Raw genomic sequence first — 14249 nt, forward strand, 5'->3', positions numbered from 1 at the left:
GGCTTTGGTTTATAATATGTAGTTATTATAGATAAAAATCTTACGCTTTTTTTAACGTTACGGACGTTTTGCCGGATAGGGTAGCTACCTTTCCGCAACACCCCATAAGGAATTTCTTTCCGATAAATAAATTGTAATCACTTGAATAGTCATTATTCGGAAGCAAAATTCACTTACGTCTTGACATGACCATTTACAACTTCTGTTATTAATTTAGTTAATCATCATCATCATATTTCAGATTTTGAAATAAAGCCCGTAACCAAAACTCAACCCAGCATTCCTCGACCATCTTGCCACAGTGGTCGACTATACGGTGTGTCAGTGGAACATACTCATATAAATACTTACGTACCACGTATCTGACGAGACTGTGCGCCGGAACCGAGCCGAACGCAGTGGCTTAACATACGCATATCCGAATCAGACAAATATCTGTAATAATACGAGAAAATGAACAACGCTGAATTATATCATAGAAGCAATACTAAACAAAAAAGGGACTCTCTGCAATGTTTAGAAGAGTATGGAAAGCGAATCAAATGGAAAAATGGAAGAATTACGGTTATAGACATTGGTTGTGGCGATGGAAGCGTAACGACGAGTATACTAAAAAAAAATATCCCGAATAATTGTGAAAGACTACTAGGTTGTGATATTAGCGAAAATATGGTACAGTTTGCTAATGAGCATTATGCGAATGATCACACCAGTTTCACGGTGCAGGACATCGAGGGCGACTTGCCGACCGAGTTTCGAGGAAATTTTGATAACGCATTTTCATTCTTCGTCTTGCACTGGATCCAAAATCAAGAGTGAGTGATACCTAAATTCACTATTTAATTCTATACTCTTTTTTATAACTATAATTCAACAATTGTTGGTAATTTTAACCATCTCCAAAGATAGGAAGACAAATTTATTATGTGTTACACGAAAGACTGACTTTCAGACGCACAGAGACGGACAAAATTAGAAAAACACATAGTCATTTTTTGCTTTAAGTTTTTATACGATTCGATAAAAGATTTTCCTTTTTAAAATATTTTGAAAATATACTCAATTTACAAAATTTGATGTGTTAAAGTTTTAAATACCTACAAGTTTATACAGTAGTACAGTAAAAAAGGAGCTATTACATAGATTACTGTTTTCCGTTGAGCGTGAAGCGCTTATTTATGTACGGGCATGTAAAAGCAAACTAACAACTAATGGAAAAATACACGTCATTTTGATCGATACATGTTCCTGTGTACAAGTTTTGTAATTTCTGTTTTGGTTTAGATTTCGGCTGAAAGACCTATTTCGCTCGAACTCTAAGGAAAGCCCTTCGCCCTGCAGTAAAATATTAACTTCGGTTCACTTGGGTTCAAATTATTTTTAAAAATTTCAGGATGGCGTTTACAAACATATATGATCTACTCAAAATAGAAGGCGAGTGCTTTTTAGTATTTGTGGCTCACACGCTGATGTTTGAGGTTTACCGCATCCTATCTCGGTCAACAAGGTGGAAGTTTTGGCTAAAAGATGTCGAACGTTTTATTTCACCCTATCATGACTGTCAGGTAATAATCACTTTATTATCAGTTATTACTATTTTCATTTATTACATATATTATGTATATAAAAACATTATCACATTATCGATGTCATCGGTAAAAATTATCTATATTTATACTAGATCATTAATGAATGAATGAATAAATGAATATCCGTTATTGTACACCAAAGAAAAAGATACCCAAAGGCGGTCTTATCGCTAGGGGCGATTTCTTCCAGACAACCTTTCATATATTTATGAATGACTAGCTGTACCCTGCACGCGTGACTACGCTTTTTCAAATTATTATTTTATTTTGGTCTTACCAACTCAGAAACCTTTGTAAGCTCATGCACAACACTTTGCTGAAGATCATGACATGATCAAATGCATAGCTTACGATTCTATTAATTATTATGATTATATTCATTTTTATGATACTAGATAATGAATCCAGATCACAGATTTAATTAAGTAATTTTAAATTAAAAAGAAGTATGTTGATACATTTTTTTAAAGTGATATAAATGAATCAAAACTAGATTAAGTTTTAAATTAATAGAATATTTCCTGATTTTTCTAAGGACCCTGTCAAGAAAGTCAAACAAATGATGACGTCGATCGGATTCACTTCCGTGGAAGTCGAATTTTTGCAGAAGGCATTTACTTTTCCTAACCTGGATGCACTTAAAGGTAAGTTTAATTTTTAGTTTATTAAATTAATAAAAAAATAATCCTTATTACCTTTGGTTACGCCTTTTGGCACTGAGAACGAATCGATTGTATTTCTTTCTTCTGGTTTTAATGGAATTAAAAACTAAGAAAATCATCCAGAAAATTGGGAAATTTCAGAAAATGAATTGCGGAAATGTACGTATGTACGTAATGTATGTATGTACGAGAATAAATTCATAACGACTGCACCAAAAAGGATAATTTTTTTTGTGTTCTTGTTGGTTTTTTGTGTCTTTTGTTATGTCTGGAGAAGGATTTAATAAAAAAAAAATTAAAAAATATATGAATCATATAACAAAAAAATATGAAGCTACAAACTTCGCCGGGTCTGGTACTTTAAGGAAAGTGGTTTTCGTAACGTGCTGTAGTCTAAAAGTAGTGTAAAGAATAAAAGAGTGTTCTACAAGATCCATTTTATACAAGATGCATTCCAGAGATCTACTATTTCTAACCTTTGTGTCTTTATAAGTAATAAAACAGTTCGCTACTCCTCAACACACAAATGTAAATCTTTCCATACCTTCCTTCCTTCTTCTTTAATAGTGTGAAAATCTTGTACTGGTTTTAATTGCTAGTTTTTAAATCTTGTTGTCTTGCTAGTTTATAAATCTTGTTACTTAATACTAATTATAACCTAAATCCATGCAGTATATTTAGTTTAAAAAAATATTGCTATAAGTGTCATATATTCAATGAATTTCTTTTACTTTTAGATTTCGTAAGATCAATCAATCCTTTTCAAATACCAAAAGATTTAGAGGAAGATTATCTGCTAGATTTATTTAATGTTCTTCGAGACGTACGTATTATAGACTATGCAAGCAGTAACGTGGATGGACCGATCAAAGCGACACTCAACTACAGTCTTATTGTGGCCAAGGGTAGAAAATAGTCGATTTTGGTGGTAAATACATAACTTATATGTAATATTGTTATATGGTATGGTAAAATGGTTCAACTTTTAAAACAAGTTAGTTATCCTAAAAAGAAATTGTGCTTAGTACAAGAAAAAAAAGATGATTACATTTTTTTTTAACTAGTTTTAGTGTTTGAACAGATATTGCCCATTAGATTAATAATTTCAAAAAAAAAATCTTAATACTATATTATAATATTAACCTACTAACCATACTACTACTAGAATATTTTAGCGTCTATATATTTTAATCTATATTATGTTTTAACGGTAGAAAACAAAATACTTAGTCAAAATTGCTTGAACGTTCTTATCTGAATATGGAACTGTAAGATTTTTTAATATTTCAACGTACGGGAACAAATTAATGAATATGTAGTTTGAGATTAATAAATATGTTTGTGTTCGTAAAATACATTTTTTAAATTTATTATTCAAATAAATAAACATTTATAGTTAATTGTTTCATGTTTTCATTATGATTTTTATTTATAGGAATATCATTTTGAAAGTAGTCTTAAAGTAAGGTTTTAACTCAAAACTAGTTTTACAAAGATTCAAGTCAATTATATAGTTTTTAAAATATTAACGGAAAATAAATTTTTTTAATTTATTATTCAAATAAATAAGCATTTATGTCAGCACTGTACATCACATACATTTTTACTGAAAATTATTATTCGATTTTATTTAAATTTTCTTCGTAAATTTTAAGCTATAGTTAAGCACGCGATATTCCTTGTCGAGACGTAGCGGTAGCTTTTACTAAAAACACTCCATAGGACAATGATGTTCCAAGAAATATGAGTCAGTTCATCAAAATTTAAAGAATAAAACTTATAGAATAGTTAAAAATTATAATTGTTTCTTAGTTTCACTCATTTTTATTAATTCCTATATTTCTCTCACACCATACATAGGTACCTAATAGAACATTTCTGTCTTTTACTTTGATAAACTATTTTAGTTACCCTTTAAACAGTATTTAACGACCTACTTCTGAAATTTGCTAATTTCAGTTTTTCAATATTGTAGTCAAGTTAAAATCACATTATTACATTCAACAAAAACTGCGAATAAATTCCTCGTGCTAAAATTTGGAAGATTAACGTATCAAGCATTTGAACACATTCTTGGTTTTTGCTAAAATACCTACAATATATGCACAAAATCCTTGAAAGCTACACTAGGCCTTGAAATTGAGACAAACGTGAGTCAAACAACTTGATAACGTGAAAATTGACTACAATAACTTTATAATTTACATAACATTATAGGTACCACGTTTTAACTTCTTGAGAAAAATTACGTCGATTGTACTAATACTATGCGTTGGCGCAACGGTCACAGCACTGGTTTGTGGCTGTTGCGCTGACGGTTGCAGGTTCGATCCCCGTACATGACAAACATTTGTATTGACCATATAGATGTTTGCCGTGATCTGGGTGGTTAAGCAGTTCTTGTGGGTCTCCCCACTATGCCTCGGAGAGTATTTTTAAGCCGTCGGTCCCGGTTTTTATTATGTATGTACACTTGATAGCGATCGTTACTCATAGTAGGGAATATATTCGTCAACCCGCATTGGAGCAGCGTGGTGGATTAAGCTCTGATCCTTCTCCTACACGGAGAAAGAGGTCTATGCCCAGAAGTAATCTTTTAACTGACTTCAAAAAAAGGAGGAGTTTCTCAATTCGACTGTCTTTTTTTATGTATGAATCAAATCAGAACTTTTAACTGGGTGGACCGATTTCGACAATTTTTTTTAAATCGAAAGCTGGTGCATGTCTTTGTCATTGTCATGTCCATTTAAATTTATTTGAGATCTAACAACTACTTTTTGAGTTATATCTAATAATGCGTTTTTAATTGACGCTTTTTTCGTCGACCTACGTTATATTATACCGCATAACTTTTTACTGGGTGTACCGATTTTGATGATTTTTAATTCGATCAAAATCCGATGTTTATCATGTGGTCATATTTAAATTTCATCGTGATCTAATTATAACTTTTTGAGTAATCTTTGATAACGCGTTACTTGACTATTTTTTTGTCTGCCTACGTTGTATTACATGTCAATGTAATTGAAGTCGGTTTTTTTTCGTTTGCGAGCAAACACAATTATTTAATTTATATTGTAATTAATTCTAAACATTTTTGAATATCATATCAAAAATTGACCGCTCCAGCGGGGTTCGAACCCGCGTCTCCGACGTACCGTGTCGGCGCTCTAGCCAATTAAGCTATGGAACGATGCACCCGCTCGAGCGAAATTTTCGATATGATAATTTTTAACTTCGGTCCAAGCGAACGTGTGGGTAACACAAAAATAAAATCTTAGATATTGTAATTAATTCGTTATGAAGGATTTTTTGTCACCTTAGACGGTCTAGAATTGACGTCAATCAAGTTAAGCGCAACAAAGTCAAGGCCACGTATAGTCGTATGTTAATTGCTTATGTTAATAATTATGTTATAAACGTTACTCATAGTTGGGAATATATTCGCCAACCCGCATTGGAGCAGCGTGGTGGATTAAGTTCTGATCCTTCTCCTACATGATGAAAGAGGTCCATACCCAGGAGTAATCTTTTTTAATTTATGTTATAATTAATTCGTTGTGAGGATTTTTTGTCATGATTGACGTTCTAGAATTCACGTTAATCAAGTTAAGCGCAACAAAGTCAAGGCCACGTATAGTCGTATGCTAATTGCTTATGTTCATAATTATGTTGTAATACAGTCAATTTGTACTCTAAAGGGCCGCTTGTGCAAAAGTTTTGGGGTAGTTCTGATTTTTTTCATTTTATACGTATTTTGGGGTGCTGAATCCGAATCTGATATTTGCGGACAAAATTTCGTAACGCAACATTGGTAAAATCTCAAAAATTAAAAAAAATGCTTTTTTTTGCTATTTTGCCTAAAACTCGAAAACTATTAAATTCTAGTAAATGTTTTGTTTACAGATATTAAATTACTTAAAATTCTCTACAAATATCAATATTTAATTTTTTCTCAGACCGACCGTTCGATCCTCCGGTCCATTTCGGTCGGCGATGGGTCCCAGTACATATTCTGCTTGTTCTGAAAATTGAAAGAGGTGGTCATTTCTCAAGGAGAGATGAGGATTGCAAAATAGACTGTGAGATTAAACATACCCATTGCCACCGAAATACCTCACTCAGCATGGACCTTCTAAAAGGAAACAGCTTATATTTATTTATTTACAGAAAAAAAATAGATACAATTTATGTGATAAACAGTGCAGCAAAAACAATTAGTAGTTTAACAGTGCACTGAGTAATAATAAATAATCTTTGCATATTATAATTTGTAATATTATTAATAAATGATCATAAGTAACGATATTTTAAGTTTTATTTTGTTAGAGTCCTACCTACCTTTTTTGAAACTAAATTTTAATAATTTCGGTCGTTTTTTTATTTTTTATTATTTGTGCAGTAAACTAGGAGAATTTTATCAAATAACAGCATTCTAATAAAAAGTAAAGTTTTGAAATGTAAAAAGTGGGGTTTGCAGAGATCGCTGAAAATTGCCAATTTTCAACTCACATTTGAGCTTCATAAAAGTATTAATGTTGGATTAATTGTGCTGTGTGGCTACGGCACTAAAGAATTTAGCCACCCCCTTTCTTCCCGTGGGTGTCGTAAGAGGCGACTAAGGGATAACAAGGTTCCACAACCACCTTGGAACTTAAGAAACCGACCGATGGCGGGATAACCATCCAACTGCTGGCTTTGAAATACACAGGCCGAAGACGGGCAGCAGCGTCTTTGGTGCGACAAAGCCAGTACTGCGGTCACCAACCCGCCTGCCCAGCGTGGTGACTATGGGCAAAACACAGAGTTCACGTTATTTTTGGCGTAAACTTGTGGAGGCCTATGTCCAGCAGTGGACTGTTTAGGCTGTAATGATGAATACTGTACAAACATCAAAAAATTGTAATTGTCTTTTTTTGTTTTATAAAGCACATCAATTTTGTAGTTTACTTAAAAATAATGCATTATTTTTAAATAAAGTGTGTGTGCTACCAAAATAGCAACTAACAATATCTCCGCTGTAAAAATCAACTCCGGTCACCTGATTGATTTTTTGTTTTAAGTTTAAAAGCTTTTGGTTGTGCCAGTTGAGCACGTGGAGAACACACGAAGGAGATTCAACGAGGCGATTGAGAAAACAGTCTCAATTAAATTTTAAAAATATACCAATTAGTCAGACTTTCATTGTTACACATTGACCTAAAGCAACGCAAAATTGAATGTTAAACTAAGACCAAAGCTATTAGAAACTAAACAACTACAAACTAATTATACTAGGACAGACACATGATTTATTTACAACTTAATTTTTTCCGCCTTAAATCACGGTCTTATATACAGGTCAGGAAACTAAGTCCAATTTCAATGGTTAGAGATTAAATACGATAATGTCATAACTTTTCGTTCACGTCAACGCCGTTGTACGTCGCTGCCTATATATCATTCGCTTTCGATGTTGGACTGGTTGAGTAACGCTTTATTGTAATAGGTTATATTTTAAAACATAAATGCGTCATGTGTAAAGACCATCGATCCTCATGCCTCTGGCGGTTGTAAACCATTAAGCCGACGTACCCTTACCATTGCAGTTGCCCGACCTGTCTAAGGACCGTGCCTTAAACCATTGACTGACTGACAGCTGACATCTGACAGCCTACATCAAGTTGACAGCAGACAGCTGCCACCTAACATCTGACAACTGAAAGATGACACCTGACACCTGGCGGCTGAAACCTAACATTTGATGCGCTGAGTTGCTTTATACCAAATTAAAGATGAATGACATTTTTCAAATTGTCAGAAAGCTCTGGAGAATAATTTAATGCAAATCATAGGAAATCAGAATCGGTATCCGATGTCAAATAAATCAAGATACAAAACACTAGTATAAAAAATTCTAACCATGAGCTACAGAGAAATTAGAAATATACCCACGAAGGAGGAAGAGTCCCGCTCAGTCATCAGTCAACCATAAATGCCAATGTATCAGAGCTTCCTAACGATACCGAAAACGTTACCTCTGATCTCACTAAATAAATATATTTTTTACCGATACCTTTTAAAAGTAGCCATTCCATGCAAAAATTGCTTATCTCGACGGCCGGGAAATCCCGCACCGAATTAAGCCACGCGTGGAAATGATAAAAGCGGCAAGAGGCGGTGGCAATTTTAGATTATCTCCTAAATTATTTTACCAATTTAAATTCTATATAAATCGAAGTTTATCTTTACACAATTTTCTTCACACTTCAGCCTATCGCAGTCCACTGCTGGACATAGGCCTCCCCAAGTTCGCGCCACACATCCCGGTCTTACGCAATCCTCATCCAGCCTACACCGGCAATCTTACGTAGATCGTCGGTCCAACGGGCCGAAGGACGTCCCACACTGCGTTTGCCAAGACGCAATATTTCATCAATAAGAAAATTTTCTTATTAATGAAATACTTTTCAGTCGTTAGGATTCATAATATATGAGATGTTATGTACGATTTTTATTTTTGTGTTACCCACAATTAGGAATTCTAAACATTTTTGAATATCATATCAAAAATTGACCGCTCCAGCGGGATTCGAACCCGCGTCTCGACACGGTATGTCGAAGACGCGGGTTCGAATCCCGCTGGAGCGGTCAATTTTTGATATGATATTCAAAAATGTTTAGAATTCCTAATTGTGGGTAACACAAAAATAAAAATCGTACATATTAAAAATAGCATGGTGTCGTCTCCTGTCAAAGATTTTCATTGTAATATGAAACTTTGAATAGTTACGAGTCTCTGTAAAGAACTCACTATAGACGGCGCCACGGTTCGCTTAAACCGAAAGTAAAAATCATCATATCGAAAGTTTCGCTCTAGCGAGTATATCGTTCCATAGCTTAATTGGCTAGAGCGTCGACACGGTATGTCGAAGACGCGGGTTCGAATCCCGCTGGAGCGGTCAATTTTTGATATGATATTCAAAAATGTTTAGAATTCCTAATTGTGGGTAACACAAAAATAAAAATCGTACATATTAAAAATAGCATGGTGTCGTCTCCTGTCAAAGATTTTCATTGTAATATGAAACTTTGAATAGTTACGAGTCTCTGTAAAGAACTCACTATAGACGGCGCCACGGTTCGCTTAAACCGAAAGTAAAAATCATCATATCGAAAGTTTCGCTCTAGCGAGTATATCGTTCCATAGCTTAATTGGCTAGAGCGTCGACACGGTATGTCGAAGACGCGGGTTCGAATCCCGCTGGAGCGGTCAATTTTTGATATGATATTCAAAAATATGAGATGTTCTTTGAAATCAAATGATGCCAAGGACAATCTTAGCCAAAAGGAGAAAATACTTGTGAATAAAGTATTTATTTGGGTGTGGATTATCACGTCTATAAAATTTGATTACTATATATATGTTACTATGAGTTAACCTTAAAAGATAGATATATACTATCGCGGACATTTTTAGATTTTTTAATGGCGATCAACTTATCATACATAAAATTATGTAATTAGGTAAAATTTAGCTAAAACTATGTGATTGTGTGTCAATTAGATAATGCTATGAAATATGTGCGTGTTTCTCCATTCTACGTAACATTGGCGAAATCATCTGTGCTCATTTGGCACTATTGAAAGCCAACCTAAAGAAGAAGGAGAAGAAATACGTGACAGTTATCTAAAACTATGTGACTTTGTAAAAATCCGTCTAGGAGTTTCGGAGATCAACATCGACCCTGACAATATATAACACATTTAACGTAACACGTGATATAACTATACATACATAAATGTAATTACTGTAATATAATAATAATTTATTCTTTCTTAACAATAGAGTAATTAACATTAATGTATTAAACCACGATAAAATCGAAAAAACTTGTTTAATTATAGTGAGTGAAATTCACGTAAACATTAGAAAACCTTAAAGTAATTATAAAAATAAACTAGCTGACCCGGCGAACTTCGTATCGCCTAACAGTGACTTTTAAGTATTATCACAAATCTTTTGTATGGGAGTATAGAAAAGTGTTGTTTTTAGACTTTTTCAGAAAATTAATTTTTTTTTTTTTAGAATTTTTCTCTCCGTAAGAACCATCCTCGTACTTCAAGGAATATTTAAAAAAAAGAATTAGCGAAATAGGTCCAACCGTTCTCGAGTTTTGCGCTTAGCAACACATTCAGCGACTCATTTTTATATTATAGATATAAAGTATTAATATTGTAATTGACTTTGGTCATAAAATATTATAACCCATTCTAATACTACATTCTACTATAGAAGAATGATTTGCGTTAGTTGACTTAGTGATGTCGATTACCACATGGAAACTCTATGTCAATTCTCTGAATATCATAAGAAAAGTCCGCCTTTCATCTATTTAGATCGTCACAAAAGATGTTTTTGATACATTTCCAACATTAATATTTTAAGTTTTTCATTACGATTAAAAATTATCTTTGCTATTTTATCTTAAAATAAAAATTTTGTGAAAATTTTAAGTGTTATACCCATGTCTCAAATAAATGTCTTTCTTTCTATCTTTTTTTCTTTCAAAACAAAATCTCTAGTTTGCTGAGTGGAAACTTTTTAACATATCACATTCCGTACAATTAACCAACTTTTTTGTATTATATCGGAGGACTCTCTGTCCACCCGAGACCATGGTTCCTGTTAAATATCCAAAATATATGTATTTGTAAGAATGTAGATAATCATTAAAATGATCAATTGGAAAATTTGTCTTCTTAAGATTCATTACAATTTTGTATTTTAATACACGGTTAGGATACAAAAAGACTGATTGACAGACGCACAGAGACGCACAAAAAAAAACTAAGATACTTATTTTTGGCTTTAAGGCCTTTTTTCGTTTCGATGACAGAAAAAATACACAAAGATTGAGAAGAAAAAAAAAAGGAAAAGGCCAATCAGGACTCTGCCCTAAGTAGGTTACGTATTAGAGGTACAATCCCAGGTCATAATTCGTATAGAACACGATGAATTATGATTCTAATGAGGAAAAACAAATTAATGTTATTGAATAATATTATCAATTCAATGTCCATTGTGTTGTCATTAATTTGTAAACAATATTCAGTGAAGTCCCGGTAACCTCGCGAAAACAAAATGAGTCAGATACTCGTAGTTTTCAATGTAATTTTTTGAGGATGTTTCCTCTTGGAATTAATTTGCCTTGTGATTATATCTTCTACCTTGATTACTGATCGTATGATCGTGAGATAGCATATGACAAATTTTATAACCCACTAGCTGTGCCCGTGACTTCGTCCGCGTAGAATTTAGCAAAAAAATTATTGTTCAGTTCGCAGAGTTATAAAATAAATTTCTAAATAAAAGTAGCCTAAGTTACTCCTTACAATGATAGTCCCGTCAAAATCGGTTCAGCCGTTCCAGAGATTAGCCGGGACAAACAAACAGACAGACAGACAAAAAATATAAAAAAAATGTTATTTTGTTATACATATGTACCGTGTATACATTCATATCCATTTAGTATAAAGCGGTTATTTTAATATCACAAACAGACACTCCAATTTTATTTATTGTTGTATAGATTTGTATAGATAAAAACGTGTGTGGCTTATGTTTCCGGACGTCCGTTAAAAGAGTTATATGTTACTGTAGTCGTTGAAGGTAAATACGAGTATTTGCGCATTTGTTTTTATAAATACATGTAATTAAATTGTAATTGGTCATCAGTCTGTTTATATGAATGATTATTAATTTTTATAAATTAACTAATAACAATGGTTCGTGTAGTGATTATTTATTAATTATGAAAGTTACAAAGCGGTCTGTGTAGGACAAAATCCTAAATTTAATAAAACTTTGTATATGTGACGCTAGTTTTATTTTTGATTGTGGTCGCCCAGTGGTCGAAATTCGACCATAATTAACTTAAATTATAGTACCTGGGTGACCAAGCTCAGCTCGGTATTTTTAGTAAATTGTGAAGGATTAGTTCAAGAGAGAGTTAAAATGATTCGCTGCCGGTTTGATGTCTGATGATGCCGGTGATGAAGTCTTTTTTAACCGACTACAAAAAGGAGGAGGTTACTCAATACGATATATATATATATATATATATATATATATATATTTTAATGTGTGTTCACGGATAACTTTGTCGTTTATGAAAAGATTTTGATCATTCTTTTTTTGTTGAAAAAGAGATATCCCTAGTGTATTACCATGATAACGAAACCAAGATCTGATAATGGGATGCCAAGGAAATCGAGGGAAACTCTCGAAAATCCGCATAAATTTTTACTGAGTGTACCGATTTTGATGATTTTTAACTTTATCTATTATCGAAATCTCGAGATCTGAGATCTGATTACAACTGTTGGAGTAATCTTTGATAATGCGTATTTCTTGACAATTTTTTCGTCGATATAATTGAAGTCGGTTTTTTTTTTCATTAGCCTGCAAACACAATTATTAATAATGAATTAACGCAATGTATAAAAATAAAAAAATTACGATAAATTAAAAATTGATACAAATTAGACAATTACAAAATTGAAAGTAATTGCTTCTCAAAAACTGATAGGCGCTTCAACAAATCGTGTTTTTTGGAAATCATATTTAAATACGAATTACATATTTATAAAATGTCAATAATTTTTTTAACGACAATAATAAAAAATATAAATTAATATAAAAAATCAAAAATAAAAAATAATTAAAAAATAATAATGATAAAATATGAATAATGTTTTTCGATTTTACCAACATAATAATAAAAAATAAGAACTGCCTATTTAAATAAAAAATAACGAGTGAAATTAGAAAAAAATGAAAAAATATCAGGGCCATGGGGATTTGAACCATGATCTTCTCAGTTGATTCCGACCGGCCGATTTCCCACCGAGCTATTACAACTTTATTGATAGTTGTAAAACTTACCTTCGTATTCTAATGATATTTTTTCCCTCCCTAAAAACAGGGATAAAATGACATTTTCTAAAAATGAACCCTAGCTAGATTTATTTCCCCGGAAACCTCCTATATACTAAATTTTATAAAAATCTTTGGAGCCGTTTCCGAGATTCGAGAGATATATATATACAAGAATTGCTTGTTTAATAGTATAAGATTATATAAGTTTGAACATTATTAAGGTTCAGGTATAAAGACTATACTTCTATAATGATAAACAAAAGAGTATATAATGCGTGTGTGTGTCAAATACATAGTAGTGTGTGTAATGTCTTTTTTTATTAATTTAATATATTTTTATGCATAATTTTAAAACAATATTAGCATTCTGCACTCCTTCTCTATATACACTTTAAGTGTGCGAAATTTCGTACTGATCCGTCTGCGCAATATTCGTACAAAGGGGTACAAAGTACCGTAGTAGTAGTAAAGTATATAGAAGATACCCGTACGTTTTACACACCATTTTTATAATACACAGAATATTTATTGATTAGTCTAGTCTATGAATTTTTTTTTTGCTAATTACCTCAGGTAAAATAGACGAAGTAAAAAGAAATTTACATATTCACCAGTAGTTACTAGACTCGACTATATTGCACCAAAATTTTATGTTACCGACCAAACCACCAACGCGTTACCGACCCTATCTCCAATTCCCCCCAGGAGTTCTGGTCACCTTATTCACCAACAGGAACACAACACTGCTTGAAAACAGCATTATTTAGCTGTGTTCTTCTGTGTGGCATGTCAGCCGAGTAGAATAGCACCACCCCCTTTCTTCCCGTGGGGGTCGTAAAAGGGGACTAAGGAATAAACCTGGCTCAAAATCTTCATTTCAAACCCGGAATGGGTTCTCTGTCCTAGGCAATACAGTGTCTGTCTGACACTATCTAAATCGTCTGTAATAGTCCGTCTATTAGTTATAGTTCGTTAGTTATAGTTACCTATAGTTCGTCTAAGGCCAATGATGATCAGTAAGGTTGAGGTACTAGGCCAGTCGGGCTGCTTCATATTTTGAGCAGGAAATTTCCTTCT

General features: G+C 32.9%; 1 protein-coding gene across 1 annotated transcript; it reads left to right on the forward strand.

Moving 5' to 3' along the window:
• Window positions 1-333: 333 nt before the first annotated feature.
• LOC123655927 (juvenile hormone acid O-methyltransferase-like) lies at window positions 334-6467 on the forward strand. The gene is made up of 5 exons (XM_045591668.1): window positions 334-815; window positions 1394-1565; window positions 2125-2233; window positions 2989-3179; window positions 6211-6467. Exons 1-4 carry the CDS (start codon window positions 454-456, stop codon window positions 3165-3167), a joined length of 822 nt encoding a protein of 273 aa, XP_045447624.1. The 5' UTR covers window positions 334-453; the 3' UTR covers window positions 3168-3179; window positions 6211-6467.
• The last annotated feature ends 7782 nt before the right edge of the window (window positions 6468-14249 follow it).

The sequence above is a fragment of the Melitaea cinxia genome, chromosome 8, assembly GCF_905220565.1.
Source record: "Melitaea cinxia chromosome 8, ilMelCinx1.1, whole genome shotgun sequence".
Taxonomy (NCBI): domain Eukaryota; kingdom Metazoa; phylum Arthropoda; class Insecta; order Lepidoptera; family Nymphalidae; genus Melitaea; species Melitaea cinxia.